This window comes from Lepidochelys olivacea (assembly GCF_965140295.1).
Source record: "Lepidochelys olivacea isolate rLepOli2 genome assembly, chromosome: 1".
Taxonomy (NCBI): Eukaryota; Metazoa; Chordata; order Testudines; family Cheloniidae; genus Lepidochelys; species Lepidochelys olivacea.
Genome location: NC_140411.1, coordinates 119,307,110 through 119,323,906, shown reverse-complemented (window position 1 = coordinate 119,323,906; position 16,797 = coordinate 119,307,110). Strand labels below are relative to the sequence as shown.

General features: G+C 45.3%; 1 protein-coding gene across 1 annotated transcript in view; it reads right to left on the bottom strand.

Annotated features, from left to right (window-relative positions):
• Positions 1 to 6,214, bottom strand: part of RFX8 (regulatory factor X8) — a 44,475-nt gene extending 38,261 nt beyond the window's left edge. The window contains exons 1-2 of the mRNA XM_084644025.1: positions 6,041 to 6,214; positions 33 to 156 (exon numbers count right to left, since the gene is read on the bottom strand). Coding sequence (XP_084500151.1) covers positions 33 to 156; positions 6,041 to 6,102 — 186 coding nt within the window. The 5' untranslated portion in view covers positions 6,103 to 6,214. The remainder of the gene's footprint in view (positions 1 to 32; positions 157 to 6,040) is intronic.
• Positions 6,215 to 16,797: the final 10,583 nt, after the last annotated feature.

Genomic DNA, 16,797 nt, shown 5'->3' with positions numbered 1-16,797 from the left:
CATATATGCTATAAAAGCAATGTGCTTTGTACCTTTCCAAATGTAGCAGGATTTACTTGAGTCTGAGCATTCTGAGTGCAATTCTCTATATACATTTCATAAAGTAGACAACGGGGTATGCTGTATCCTTCACAAACATAGAAATTATCCGCTATCCTTTAAAACAAAATGGTACAAAATTTATATCAAATTATATAGTCAAGATTAGAATGTTAAATGTTATTGGCCTGATTCTGATATCACTCCAGGTTTACACTGGTACAACTCTGCTGATTTCCATAGAGTTATTCCTAATCTACAACAGTGTGAGATCAGAATCACATCCACTACTTCTACGTGGATCCATATTCTAAAGAAAATGGTACATCCTCACATATATGAATAAGAGACTGTTCTCAGGTTCCTTTGAATTCCCGTTGGAAGACCTATCAGTTCATACGTATCAAGAGGTTGTGTGAATATACTCCACAGAGCAACAAACCTATCAGATACTATGCAGGTTTTTTTTATACTATAGTTTAATAGTATCATAACAAAGTTAAAACTGACATGGAAAAGTATTAGTATCTCTAAAATGGGAAACTACTGTGATCTTCTAATGTATAATGCAAATATAAAAGGCTCCACAACCAAATGTAATATATTAATTATCTGTTTTCATTTTTAAAAGATGCTGTATAACAGGGCGTTACAAAAGTTAGACCTTACCAGAATACAAAGGGCCAAATTCTACTCTCATTCACACCTGTGAAATTCCACTGATTTTAGCACAAGTATAGAAGAGAGCAGAATTTAGTCTGATATTACTACTCAGTATCACTCCTGATATCCAGACTGCTCTTGATGTGCTTAAATCAGGGAATTGGCAACCTTTGGCATGCAGCCCATCAGGGAAACCTGCTGGCGGGCCAGGATGGTTTGTTTACCTGCAGCGTCTGCAGGTTCGGCTCATTGCAATTCCCACTGGCCGCGGTTCGCCGTTCCAGGCCAATGGGGGCCGTGGGAAGCGGCGACCAGCACATCCCTCAGCCCACGCCACTTCCTGCAGCCCCCATTGGCCTGGAACGGGAGTTCCAATTGGCCGAACCTGCGGACGCTGCAGGTAAATAAACCGCCCCGGCCCGCCAGTGGATTTCGCTGATGGGCCGCGTGCCAAAGGTTGCCAAACCCTGGCTTAAATGCTTGTCCTTGGGCCAAATCCCACTCACCTTACTCACCTGAGTGGTCACATTAAAGTAAAGTACTTGTGAGTAAGATGAGGAAGATTTTGAACGTAGTTTCTTGTTAGCCTAAGTTATTATCACCACCAGAAAAATACAGTTTAATTAAGGGATAATGCCAATGGCATCTAGGCTGTCTAAGAATAATACCTCCTGTAGCACAAATACTGAAGCAAAACTGACGCATTTGTGGGAAATAAATGTTGAGACAGGGAAAAGATTAATTTTCAAAGAATGACTCATGGATCATATGAAAACGTTCTATTACAGCGACTTTATTTCTGTTATACCAAATAATTTATGTCAATTTAATTATTTTAGCAGAGTGCCAGTTACTCACAGTACCCTTACTGACATTCAAACTGCTTTAGAAAACAGACTTAGAAGCACTAGCTTATCCATGAAGTACAGGTTTTAAAATAGCATTGGCTATTTTTATTAGCAACCTGATTTCAGGCTGGCTAACATTTATCTTTCTGCTTTATCTTTTATCCTAATGGGTTAGGATTCCAACAATCTGGTTGGCTGAAACAGATTATTTGATATAACTGAGAAAGAACATTACTTCCGAGTATTCTAATGTGAGGGACTGGATCTGTTTCAACTCAGCTTCTTACTCGTGCCTCCTCTCTTTTCTCCACAGAGTGTGTCCCCACTTCCGCTCTCTCCCTTTTAAAGAGACCCCCCCCCAGGCCTACCTCCCTACCTCTCACCCGTTTGCAACCTATGCCCCCATCCACCAAACAATTCTACAACCTCAGATTGTCACTCAGCCCACCACCTGAGAGTACTGCTTGGCCTTACCTCCCTGCACACAGCTGCTCTGTGCTTCCTGCCAGTTTCTCACCACCTCCAGCTTGACCGCCTGTTGTGAATGAATTGCTTCACAGCTAGAGGCAGGTATGAGCAACCAGCATCAAGGTAGTGAACAGGCAAAGGGCATGCTGAGATAATGGGGTGTTCCCATCATGGGGGTGAGGAAATAGTATTCGGTCTAGTGAAGAGTCCTGACTAAACCTTGCCTCCCAGCCACCAGAAATCCTCTCTTCTCCTGGGTAAAGAGCCATTGGAAAACCCTTGAGAATTGATCATTCTTCCCTGAGGCATTAAACCTGGATCCAAATTCATCCCAGGTATACCATCACTGAAATCCACTGAATTACAACAGAGATTAATTTCTTTAGGGTTTTAGGCAGTTTTCTAGGAGACGAGAATGCAAGTTTTGTACTTCAATGATTTTTTCCAATAGCTTTGCCTCCGCATTTAATTATTTATTGACATAGTATTAGACTACTTTTGTTTTTAGTTATTTTTTTCCAATCTTTTTTCTTAAAACATACCAAACATATTCTAGGTGCCAACATATAAAAGAAGTACAGAAGTACTATACATCAGAAAAGAGAAAAGACGAAGAAAAAAATGCAATGTTTGGATTCCCATGTATTAACTACAATATTTCCAGCACATGGATTTTTTGTGGCACATATCTAAACAAACAAACAAAAACTAAGGAAATAAAAATCAAGCAAGGAAAGGGCGGCAGGGGAGAAAAGAGACAAAGAGGAGAGGGAGTGTGTCGATTTATCTCCCATCGTTCAACCAGGTCTCTTGTAGAGCTGTTTAGTTGACCTGTTCTAGGAAACTGTCCCAAGTAGACTCATATTTTTCCAGGGTTTGCTGTCCATTGTATGCGATCCTCAGGGCCGGCCTTAGGGAAAATGGCACCCTGGGCAAACTTGTATTTTGGTGCTCCTGCCCCTCCATTGCCCATGGGCTCCCCACCCTCCCTTCCCCCCCAACCCCTGCACTGTTTCACCTTCAACCTAATCCCTGCACCTCCCTCTTGCACCCCTAACCGCTGCACTGTGCATGCCCCCTTACTCCAACCCCTGTATTCCCCACCTGTGCCCCAATCCCTGCCCCCTTCACCCCAACCCCTGCACCTCTCTCCTGTGCCCCAACCCCTTCATGGTGCCCCCTCCACTCCTACCCCCTGCACCTCTCTCCTGAGCCCCTAACCCCTGCATCCCCCTCCTGCACCCACATGGGGAAACAGACCCACCTGGATACACAAAGCAGCTGGCATTGTTGCTCACTCCCCCACTGGACTGCTGCTCCTCTGCCCCAGGCACCCTCTGGGCTGCATAAGGAGAGAACAGGAGAGCAGCAGCTGCTGATGCCTCAGCATAGCCCAGGAGGGGAAGTGACCTGAATGCAGGGAGCCCTGGTGTTGTGTGTGTTGGGGAGGGGGTGTGTGTGTGAGAGAGAGAGAGAGACAGAGACAGTGTGTGTTGTGCTGAGGTGAATGTGTGTGTGCCTGAGTGTATGAGTGCGCTGGCTCTTTAAGAAAGCACTCAGGGTCAGGAGCCTGAAGGCTTGTGTACAGACCCAGAGCGGCAGCAGCACACACACAGATTCCCCCTGTCCCATCACCCCAGCTCAGTGGAAATCGGGTGCATGGGTGAGGGGACACCCTGACATTAGCCGCCCCCCACCCCGCCCCAGCAGACAGGAGGATGCTCCCAGTCCGGAGTGGACAGGGGTGGCTCTGGGGAGGAGGGAGGGACAGGAACAGCAGTGGGGGGAAGGGGGAAGAGGGGAACCCCTGCTCTGGAGAAGTCACCTGGCTCCCACGGCTGGTTGTCCAACTGCAGCTCAGGTCTCTCCCCCCGCCTCCAGCTCTGCTACTTGCCTGCCTGCGGCTTCCATCAGCCCACCTGGCCCACAGCAGGTCAGGTGGGAATCCAAACCCTGCGCATGTCGCCCTCTTTGGCGGGCCGCCCCGGGCAGGGGCCCGGACCGCCCACCCCAAAGGCCGACACTGGTGATCCTTTCCTTCGCAGCTAGGTCCACCAGTCCATTATACCAGCCTTCATGCCTAGTATTAGACTACTTTTGGACCAAAATCTTGTGTTTTTTTATTGTCAACATACCAAACAGAAAATAAAACTCAAACTTTTATAAACTTATCAAAGAAAGAATATAAGATGGTGATCTATGAGCTCATTGAGGAGAAAGGACGGTAGTGAGTGGTTAGGAGCTAGCCTTGGACTCATGTGACCAGTATTCAAGTTCCTGCTCTGCCACAGACTTCCTGTGTGACCTTGGACAAGTCACTTAGCCTCTCTGTGTCTCAGTTCCCCATCTGTAAAATACTATTATTTCTATTTCTCTACCTCATAGGTATACTGTGAGAATAAAAATATTAAAATATTGTGAGGTGTTCACATATTACCATAATGGGGGCATATACAGAATTAAGATCAGTAGGTGGTGTCAATTTAAAATCCTTGAATGTGCTGTGTTGTTGTTTTAAACAAAGTTGACAAAGATATTACAGTCCACAGCCTAGAATCAAAATGGTAGATGTGATGTGGCTTGGAAAGACAGAGAGGCAATACTGGAAGTTTTTCTGCTCTATACAGTGTCACACACTAGTTAACTGTCCTGCCAAAAATGAAAGAACAGCCCTATGTAATAGGTACCAAATGCCAAAAAATGGTGAAGAAGGAAAATAAAAAGGAAACTAATTTTTCTAGGAGAAGATACCCCAGACCACTGGGGATTTTAACGTTTTCTAAATTTATTTTCTTGACAAGTAGCTGTTACATTGCATGACATGTTAATATTGTGTCTCACTGCTGTATTACATCACCGTCCCTTCCCAATTTTTAAACGAAGCACCACTATCACACACGAGGCATTTTGCCAAGTGGGTGTTGAATAACACAGGACAGATGAATGCATGGAAATTAGGACTGTCCAATGAAAAATGATTATGATAACTTTATCCCATCACACAAGAACTCACACCAACATTTGCCACAACCATCATTTTAGCCTCAAGACAATGTAACCTCAAGAAAATACTGGTGCTGATTCACTATTTGTTACTGCACTCTACATGCCAACATGCATCGGCTGTACACTCCTGCTGCCGTTCATACAGCATTTTAAAAGCTTGCCACTAAGAACCAGAGGATTGTCCTCTTTAACCATCATTACACCTTCCATGCATCATCATTTAAAATAGGTGACACTGAGGCACAGCTCTGTAGCCACACATGCCAATATACATTAAGCGGGGAGACCAGGTAGTCAGCGTTATCAGCAGTTTCTGGTGTCAGAGCTACTGTTCTGCACTATACAATTTATGCCCTACTGGAACTGTTTCCATAACTTGAGCATATAGGACCCCCATAACAATCAAGATTTGTATCTTATGAAGCTATACCAAGGAGCAAGAGTTAAACTAAACTACATAATATCCCTCCTTGCACCGCAGGGCCTACTCTCTGGGTACCCAAGGGGCACATGGTGTGCTCACCCCTATATTCTGCAAGTGTCAAAACAGCACGATGGCCTGTCACCTACTATGTCGTGCAAAGGGGTGGCCACATCTCATCACAAATAGCCCAGCAGTGCGGGTACCAAAGGCGCACATGGTGCATCACCTCCATGTCATGGGGGTGCCAGAGCCGGGGCCAGCGTAACGCCCCTCCCCGCCCCATGCCGAGGGGTGCCAGAGCCGGGGCCAGCGTAACGCCCCTCCCCGCCCCATGCCGAGGGGTGCCAGAGCCGGGGCCAGCGTAACGCCCCTCCCCGCCCCATGCCGAGGGGTGCCAGAGCCGGGGCCAGCGTAACGCCCCTCCCCGCCCCATGCCGAGGGGTGCCAGAGCCGTGGTTGGCATCTGCCGCCCTGGCTCTGGGGCTGCTAAAGCCCAGGTCTGGCTCCTTTTGCAAACCACCCCGAGGGTCCGTCCATGCAGCGGGGAAAGGGAGGCTCCCTCCCCGGCAGGGCGGGGGCCGGCGGCACCCACCACTGGGTGATGGGTTGGTACAAGCGGCTGCTGTGCGGGGCCGCCTCCGCGCCCTCCGCCATCCTCTGCAAGCCCGGGGCGGGGGCGCTGCGGAGCCGGGCAGGGGCTACCGCCGCCGGGGCGCTGTTTACTTTAGAAGCCGGTTCCAGAGCGCGGGGCGCACGAAGGCGGCTCAACGCGCGAAGCCCGCGGAGGCGGGAGGCGGGGCCGGGCTTGGCGCCTGGGGCTGAGGAGCCCGGCGGCGGGGCCCAGCCAGTAAAACGCTGCCCGGCGGGAAGAGACACGCAGGGGGCGGGATCGCAGCCCCACCCTTGCAAGCAGGACAGCCTGTTTCGCGCCGCCGTCGCCCTGCCTTACCCCGCTCTCCAGCCCCACGTCCCTCTCGCCGCTCTCCTGCCCCCAGCCGGGGAGAACCGGCACAAGGCCCCCGCCCGCCCGCCGCGCTGTCTTTAAATCATGGCTCCTGGCCTCCCTTCCCCGCAATCCCGACTCCCTCCCTCCCCTGATTTCCATCAGTCCTCAAACAGGCACCAGCAGGTTCCGTGCTGTTACTTAAAAAAAAAAAAAAAATTGCTTCGTCTCCCTATGCCCAATCCTGGGCCCACTGACAAAGAAAGTTTCGCTTGCGGCTTCCATCTTTGCCTTCGCTGGGGACAAACGGGGCCCAATCCTGCGCAAATAAAGTCAGGTGGATGTTATTGAGCTTGACTTTCGGTGAAGTATAAGTATATCACTGGAGACACTTAGTACCAAAACAGTGAGATGCACAAAAGATTGCCCACAGCCTCTTTAAGAACGCTTGAAAATATAAAGGACATCTTAATATACAAAAAGAAAAGGAGTACTTGTGGCACCTTAGAGACTAACCAATTTATTAGAGCCTAAGCTTTCGTGAGCGAAAGCTTATGCTCTAATAAATTGGTTAGTCTCTAAGGTGCCACAAGTACTCCTTTTCTTTTTGCGAATACAGACTAACACGGCTGCTACTCTGAAACCAAGCAGTCCTAGTTATTTTTCACTTCTAATAACCAAAATGTTCATCACAGCAATAAAATGATATCCTGACATCTACAATATATTCAACAGTACGGATGACAGTAGTTTCTTTATCATCATCATAATCATAGCCCCAGTCCTGCAACTGGAACAGTGCAGAAAGAGCTTTTGATTTCAGTGCCACTACTCATGCTTAAAGTGAAGTATGTACGTAAGTGTTTGGCAGGATGAAAGTCTGAGGTACCCAGCAACATAAATGGTGAAATTTCTGACTCTTAATAGGGCCTTTCCTGGAACTCAATAAAACATTCCCAAATTTGAATTCTGCATGAATTGCATGTAGGAAAACGAATTACATGTAAATAATTATATGAAAAGATGTTGGGTAAAGGCATAAAGCAGCTGTTACGCAGCAGTACGTTTGGATAATGTAAGCGCTCTTTTCAATACATTTTTGTGAGCATTTTAAAGCATTACTTACAGGGTTTTATATAACGATGCCTTAAACTCCCATAATTTTTTAATTTCTCTTTACTATAGACAGATGAAAAGACTGTCTGCTCCACTGAAACCCTTCAAGCACTTTTCCATTGCAAGCATCCATTATGCAAAATGAATTTTATTACCACATGACTGACAATAATACATTATATATGGTCAGAGCATCTAAAAGCTTCCTAGTGGACAGAACTGAATTATATCAGAATTCTGCCTCTCAGAAACTGCCATGGCTTCTTAATGTAAATTAACTGTTGATACCCTAGCAGAAACGTTTGACACTGACAGATTTGCTTTATTTATCATGACAAGAGGATCAAAACAAACTTGTCTTTAGACCAGTGGTTTTCAACCTGTAGTCTGCAGACCTCTGGGGGTCCACAGATTATGTCTCAGAGGTCTGAAGGGGGCCGCATCTCCACTTGAAATTTTTTAGGGGTCTGCAAATGAAAAAAGGTTGAAAACCATTGCTGTAGGCAAATTAAAAAAGGGGGGAAAGCCAAAAAAGACAGCTTGAAGGTAGATGTGGTTTTTTATTCCATTTTATATTCCTACATTCTAGCCTGCATTTAAGGGGGCAGCACACAAGCCATAATGAATAATATACATTGCTTTGAATCTGTAGAACCCTGGTACTGTATTGAGAACCTCATCCACAGGCCCCTTCATCCATGCAGTTCTCAACGCAGGATTCAGGCCGGTCCTTGAAAACTGTCTCTTAAAACACAGGCTCACATACACACATACTAACCAGTACAATTAGGTACAACAGTCATTAATCACTGTTTAGTAACAGCCTTATGTAACAACCGGCAGGACTAGAACCAGGAAGTTCCAGGCCCCCAAGACGTTAGTGTTGCCACCAGAAGCTCAAGCCAGGTTTCTGCTGGGGGATCCTGTGATGCTAGACACTACAGGAAGTACCGCCCATCAGGGCTTGAGTGGCAGTCCTTCACATCGCACTGATTGCCCATACAGGGATATAAACCAGAAAGCCATCACAAGGAGATGTCTGAGCAACGATGCAGACTTCCTGCTTGCTTATGTTCCAGACCTTGCCTTGCTGTGAACCACAAACTCCAGCTCCTGTGCTCAGTTTGACCCTGACTCTGCTACTTGGCTCCTATCTGAACCTCAGTGCCTGACTCTGACTTCCTGGCATCTTGACCCCGACCCCATTATTTGGCTTTTGTCTGCAAGTCAGTGTTTGACCCTGACTTCCTGACCCAGTTCAACGCCAACTCTGCTACTCATCTCCTGACCGTAACTTGGTAATTAACCCATGCACACAGCCCAGCCCTGACACCTGTTTTTCCCAGTGTAGATTGCATGTGAGTCTCCAAGGAGATTTAGCTGTGTGAGAAGTATGAAGGGCTACAATAACACCAAAAAGGTTCGACAAGTCAAAATTTCAAATCAGGCCAATTATTTAGTGGTCTTGTAAGCTAGTGGGCATATTCACTAGCTGGACTGGTCCAAAATAAGCCCAAACGCTGCAGTCAGTTCCACCTTGCTCTTCTCAGGGCAGATTTTATTAAATAAAAGATGCAAAAGGCTCAAAGTAATACAAATGCTTAATAAATAGACTTCTCTGCATTCTGCAAGCTGGTAGTGAAAAGGACACATCTTTCCCCCTGCTTGTAGACTTTCTTGAATCTTGGCTACTATAGAGAAGTCTTTTCCTGACCCTGGATCTCTCCTATTGACTGCCCATAAGAAACAGGCAGACAATATTCTGTGGGTCCTATGCTTACATCTATTGCGACTACAGCTTGCAGTTTTAAAGGGACCAAGGACTGTGACAGGCACACTGGGCCTATCTGAAATGCCATGAAGTAGGTGGAGTCCTCAAGAGGAAGTAATTCCACTGGAAAAACAACAACCTCCCCCTTCAAAGGGAAGAGGTCACAAAAATGTGAAGCCCAATTGACCTCCTTGGAGCAACAAAAATCAAACACAAACAAGCTTGGGTCAAAGGTTAAAAACAAGGCAACCAGAAAGGGAAAACTGAGCAGAGAATTCCCCAACAGAATCCACTACTGTGAAAAGTTGTTCAGGGAGTCAGTGGACCTCACCCAAAAGCACTCTGACTGGATACATGATTTAACAGGTGTAAGAACAGAGGTGTCCAGCTTCCTGACAGGAGGATGTGTGCATGTGCCCTAAGGCTCAGTGCCTTGTTTCAAGTTTGAAACTCAAATTCTTTTATCAATTTTCTTCCATTTTTCAGAAAATTTCTCCTTATTCTTCAGAATAAACCTGGCAATTTTCAGACAAAACCAATTTCAGTATCCAAATGGTTAAAGGCCTTTGATTGTAAACTTAAGCTCTGATCCTTCAGTTTAATCAAACAGAACTTTGTGGCACGATGGACTCCAGGGTCTGTCCCTACAGTTCCAATGGCAGGATTGGGGCCATAATAATTATAAAGACAGTATCATAACTCCATATTCTGCCATAATTTGAAAGACATCAGGCTACTTTATTGCTGTTGTGGATATCCTCTTTATGTCAAATGAAACACCTCTGGACACATTTTAAGGGAAAATATCTGCACTTGAATCAAGACTAATTTATGACCTAAAATTAGGTATGGTTGAATTGATTACAAAAAACCCCAAACAAACTCCTTTCCTCCAACATTCACCTGTAGCTAGAACAAATTTGAATCAAACCTTGAGGTCATAAAAGGGTCAAAAATTACCTTAAATAGTTTATTTTGCACACAATTGCTTCCTAGTTTCAGCCAGGTGCTTCTTCAGTTACCATCCACTAACAGTCAAGCAGGACTGTATTGGCACCCTTATGGGTGTATCTACAATTAGGGAAACATTTTTCCGCACCAGTGTTTCCAACAGCAGAATTGGAAGTGTGGACAAGGCACAGGTTCTGAAGAGTGCAAGAGTATATGGTCCTCAAAGCACCTGCATGTTGTCTCCATTGCTGTTTCCATCATTGGTAGCAGTAGTGGAACTATCTCAATGCAGTTAAATACACATTTTTCTATGAGATAGTTGCTTGATCTATTTTCCTGTGGCGGGAAATTGGTGATGATGGGCAGGGCCCTACCAAATTCATGGTCCATTTTGGTCAATTTCATGCTCATGGGATTTTAAAAAATCATAAATTTCATTATTTCAGCTATTTAAATCTGAAATTCCATGGTGTTGTAATTGTAGGGGTCACAACCTAAAAAGGAGTTTTGTGTGCATGAGTCACAAGTTATTGTAGGGGGGTTGCGGTACAGCTACCCTTACTTCTGTGCTGCTGCTTTTAGTGGCACTGCCTTCAGAGATGGGCACCTGGAGAGCAGCGGCTGCTGGCCATGAGCCCAGCTCTGAAGGCAGAGGTGCTGCCAGGAGCAGCACATAGTAAGGATAGCATGGTATGGCATTGCTACCCTTACTTCTCCGCTGTTGCCTGCAGAGCTGGGCCCTCAGTCAGCAGCCGCCACTCTCTGGCAGCCAGCTCTGAAGGCAGCAGCACAGAAGTTAGGGTGGCATGGTAGGGTATTGCTACTTTTACTTCTGGGCTGCTGCTGGCAGGGCACCACCTTCAGAGCTGGGTGCCGGCCACCAGCTGCCGCTCTCCAGCCTCCACTGACGGCAGCACAGAAGTAAGGGTAGCAATACTGCAGCCACCTAAAATAACCTCGCGACCCCTCTACAGCTTCCTTTTGGGTCAGGACCCCCAATTTGAGAAATGTTGGTTTCCCCCTTGAAATCTGTATAGCGTAAAGTAAAACCACACAAAAGACCAGATTTCACGGTGGAAGACCAGATTTCACAGTCCATGACACGTTTTTCATGGCTGTGAATTTGGTAGGGCCCTAATGATGGGTAAGAGGTAAGAAACTTGGTCTGGAACAGTATACAAGTAGGTCTTTAAAATGACAAGCTACAGGGTTTAGGCAGTGTTTGAGCAAAAGTCTTGTTTGAAAAAGGTAAACATGCTGCTTCAAGAAATAATTCATCCACTAAATTTTTGTTGTTTTCCATATCTCTACTAGATGACCTACCAGGGACGCAGTAGCATCTGTACAAATGACTGGTTTTTCCCTTTGATATTTTAATGGTGCCAAGTGATCAGCCGTTATCTCAATCTGATCAGTTTACCGTGAACAGAGATCTTGAAGATACTAGCTAGACTGCAATACTCAGTTTGAAATAAATCAAACCTGATAGCTCTTAGAAAATACAAGATTATATTTCTTTGTGTCCCAACACTTGAAGCAGCAGGAAAAACAAAACGGAACTGCAATTGTCCTCACCATGAAGAGTGTTTTGACATGCTCAAAGCTCTTTGGGGCCTCTGTTTGGTCGATAGGAGTAGAACACAGTTGTGCGCTAGAGGCACACCGACTGTTCTATGCAACTTATTCAGTAAAGGAAGGGCTTCTACGGCAAGTGATTGAGGGCTAATGCACACTTTTGCGCATCAAGGCCAAGTGCAGCAATACATTTTAGCATAGGCTTAAGTACATCTCAGTTCAGCAAAGCACTTAAGTATGCACTTAACTTTTTTAAAGTGCTTTGCTGAATAGGGATAGATTGCTGAATCAGTGTTAATGAAGCAGGGTTCCTACCGATATGAAGCCATAGGGAGTTGTAGGGGCTATGCTAGAGATAACTCCTCAAGGGAGGGCAAAGTACCAACTTCTCTTAAATAAGTATCTCTAACAATTGCCCCTCAAGTTTGTCTGGAAGCAGAGCCAGTCTCTGGGCAATCTAAGGAGTTCAGCTGACCTGTAGCAGACTACCTAATTGGCTACACTGCCTGACTGGTTGGAAGTATCAGGAGACTAGCTCTTAATCCCAGCAGCAGCAGTAGTTCAGTGGCTGCTCAAAGCATTCACCCTTGACTGCAGTAACCCTGGTCCTGCCTTGCCTCACTCCAAGTAACCCAGCTCTGACCCTTGGCTCCAATTCCTGACTCTGGCTCTGACCCTCTGCTTTGGCATCTAGCCTCTGACTCCAGCTTTGACCCTGGACTTCTCTTCCTAGCTATTGACTCCTGTTCTAACCACTAGACACAACTCCTGCTCCAGTCACTCAGCATGATTGCACATGTCCCAAGCTCAGACAGTTAATCACCCCAACACAAAAATAAGAGAACTAGAGCTGATGCAGCAATCGTGGATTCCTCAAAGGCCAATATATCTGATGGAGATAGTGGGAGCCTGTCACAGGGTGTATCTGACCTTTGCAGCTCCCTATGGGGGGACCCATGGTCCTATTACACCCCACCCTAGGAAAGGAGCAGCAAAGATAGGTCCTACAGACCTGCTTCGAGACGCCCCACAGAAGCAGCCAATCAAAGCCCAGCAGGTTTAGAGAAAAGGAGTTTCAGGGCCTTAGCATTAGCAGGTCAGTTCTCGCTGGGACCAGAGGGGAAAGGCAGGGAGGGCCCCTTTGGCTAAAGGAGCTTGAGGGATAGCCTAAGTTTGGTGCTGGCTACATTGGCTTAAGCTGGGAGAGAGAGGACCTGAGAACTTTAACCCTGAGATAATGGGTAAAGATAAAGAGGCCAGGTAGGAAGAGGCCAAGGGAATAAGCAGGAACAAATTGAAATAAGTGGTAGGGGGCTGCTGTTAATAGGGTCCCTAGGGTGATGTCCTGTCCCTTTAAATGTTTGAGCACTCCCCCTCCTCAGTGCAAAGTCTCACTTTTATGTTAGTTTCAGTTTTGCTACCAGAACAGTAAAGGCTCCAGTGCTGACAGCTGCATTTCTATCAGCTCTCTGTATGTTTGTGTCTATCTCCTTCTCTGCTGTGTCCAAATAAAACATACTGGCAATAACATTCTGTTCCATTATGTCCATTGCTACTATTTGTCTAGACAAAGGGAAGAAAAAAAGTATAATAATAATAATAATAATAATAATAAAGAGTGGGGGAATCACCTAGAGGCACAAGGTGACAAACTGCTGCTAGGACAGAGTGAGCCAGCTAGCTAGAGAGGGGGAAGTAGACAAATAAAGAGAGAACAAAGGATAAGAGTTCTGTAATTATTGCCACAGCTGTCCAAACAAAACAGTGAGAGGGGAAGAAAGCATGACCATGTGCAAACAGGCAAACAGCCTGTAGTCTATACTGAGGGTTTATAGCCAGCAGAGGGAACCCAAGTGCAGCCAAAGGAAGCATTCTGCAGTGTAGACACAGACAGCCTGCAGAAGGAAATCAGGCGCAGATAGTGCACAGTTTATTAAAAAAAAAAAAAGAATTTTTTTTTCCTTGTGGCTGAGATGGTGTCCAGGAGGTGTGAAGACCCACAAAAAAGCAGATAAATGGCAATTTTTGTGGGCTTTTCGTGACTTTGGTGAAAGCTGCAAACCATGGGTGGTGTACCTCAAACATTTTGAGCAATTTGAAGCTTGCAGTTCCATTCCAGATGGACAAAGAGTTTTAAACTTGCTGACGGGGATGGGTTCAAAGGCATACGGTCTGCTGCATGACCTATTGTCTCCAACTGTGCCTGGAACTGCCACGTATGCTACAATTACTGCAGCAATGCAGGAATATTTTTCTCCTACTCCATCGATGATAGCAGAATGATATCAGCTCTATAGTGACATCAGGGAAGTGGAGAATCAACAGCACAGTTTGTTGCTGTTCTAAGGAAGTTGTCAAGGTATTATCAGTTCAGACAAACATTAAGTGATGCACTGTGTGACCAATTTATCTCTGCTTTAGGATATGACTGGATCCAGAAAAAGTTACTAACTGTATCAGCACATCCATTCAAGAAGGATATGGAAATAGCAATTGCCATGGAGACCAGAGAGAAGATTCTCTGGACTTTAATGTCAACAGAGAAGTTCACCCCTGCATCGGTGAGACAGAGGACCACAGGAATGTAAAAACATAAGAACATAACATAAGAATGGCCATACTGGTTCATCAAGCCCAGTATCCTGTCCTCTGACAGTGGCCAATGCCAGGTGCCCCAAAGGCAACGAACAGACAGGTTATCATCAAGTGATCCATGTCCTGTCACCCAATCCCAGCTTCTGGCAAACAGAGGCTAGGGACACCATCCCTGCCCCTCCTGGCTAATAGCCATTGATGGACCTATCTTCCATGAATCTAAGGAATTTCCATGTGCACAACAGTGACAAATGACACATGATGAGAAGGATTGCTGGACACACTAGGTCATTTGCAGAAAGTGCCAGAAAAGAGGACACATCACCATGACCTGTTGCACAGTTCAACAATAGCAACACAGAGTAACTGTCCATTCAAGAAGACATCTATGAAGACTGAACCTAAGAAAAGACAGAAGTTGGGAATTCATATTGGGGAAAAAGACAGAAGTTCTAGTGACAATGATCAAGACCTAGCACTACATGTGTTATTGGAAGATGGAGTCATAGATGGCATCTGGGTCACACCCTTGATTGAAGGAGTTCCTGCAAGAATGGATCTTGATATTGGAGCTGCCGTCTCACTGATTTCTGCATCTCCTTATCACCAAACTTTGTCACCAGTTCCTCTGGAAGAAACCTCCACAGTTTTGAAGACTTAAAACAAGAGAAAAGTTGGTTCCAAAATGAATACTCCAGGTGAAAGTTCAACTAGATGGACAATCAATTATTTTACCTTTTATGTGATTGAAGGAAAGTGTCCACCATTATTTTACAGATCTTGGCTTTAGAAGCTCAAAGTGAATTGGAGCAAGATCAAGGTGATCACAAAAACACCTCAAAATCTTCAAGAAGTACTGGACAGACTCTCCAAAGTTTTTGAAAAAGAGCTTGGATAGATGAGCAACATGTTAGTGAAGCTCACTGGTAAGTTTGACAAACAGCCAAAATTTGGGAAACCCAGAATTGTGTCTTATACTCTGAAGCTTCCTGTAGAAGCTGATTTGGACTGTTTAACAAACATCAGAGTCTTGTCACTGGTTTCACACAGTGAGTGAGCTACACCCATTCTACCAGTGACCGAGATGGCTCATACTGAATTTGTGGAGATTTCAAAGTGATGCTGAATCCAGTTTTTATGTGCAGACCAGTTTCCACTACCTTGTGCTGAAGATTTGTTTGCTGCTCTTAGCAGGGGACAGTGTTTCAGTAAATTGGATTTGCTCAATGCATACCTACTAAGAGAGATCAATTCAGCATCTCACAAATGTCTGACAACACGCTGGTGAATCTTGCCCATATGCTCAGGGTTCAGCTGATCGCCATATTTGGGGTTGGGAAGGAATTTTCCTCCAGGGCAGATTGGAAGAGGCCCTGGAGGTTTTTCGCCTTCCTCTGTAGCATGGGGCACGGGTCACTTGCTGGAGGATTCTCTGCTCCTTGAAGTCTTTAAACCATGATTTGAGGACTTCAGTAGCTCAGACATAGGTGAGAAGTTTATTGTAGGAATGGGTGGGTGAGATTCTGTGGCCTGCGTTGTGCAGGAGGTCAGACTAGATGATCATAATGGTCCCTTCTGACCTTAGTATCTATGAATCTAAAACAGCTTTTTCTGTTATAACAGGTTGCCTTTCAGTATTGCTTCAGCATCTATCCTGTTCCAGAAAGCCATGGGATGAGATTCTGAAGGGACTGAACAAAGGTCAGTAGTATTTGGATGACATCCTTGTTATGGGAAAGGATCAAGAGGATCATCTTCCAAATTTGGATGCTGTTTTGCAACATGTGGAAGACCATTTCCTGAGAGTATGTCAAGAAAAATGAGAGTTTTTCAAACCTTCAGGTGAATACCATGAACATGTAATTGATGGCACAGGCTGAAGGAAATCACAGAAGAAAGAGAAGGTGGGTCTTCAAGTGCTACTGCCAGAGAACAGGTATCAGTTACGCTAATTTTTAGGACTACTTTACTACTACGGTAAATTTCTGGCTAATCTGGTAATAGTATTGGCACCTTTACATGAATGGTTACAAGCAAAGAAAAAATGGAAATGGACTAAAGAGTGTAATTGTGTATTCGCAGAAGTAAAGAAACTGTTGACCTCAGCCAACGTTTTCACGCACTTTGATGCTTCTCTACCATTGGATTTGGCTTGTGACGTAGTTCTTTCCCACATTTTTCCTAATGGCATGGAGAAACCAATTGCCTTTGCATCACTAAAACTCACCACTCATGAGAAGAACTATGCACAAATAGTGAGAGAAGCTTTCAGCATTGTCTTCAGAATTTGGAAGCTACACACCTATCTGTATGGTAGACACTGCCTTACTGACAGCTCAGCACCTATTACTTTCAGTTTTTGCACTGAAACATGGAATTCTATCATTAGCTGCTGCTC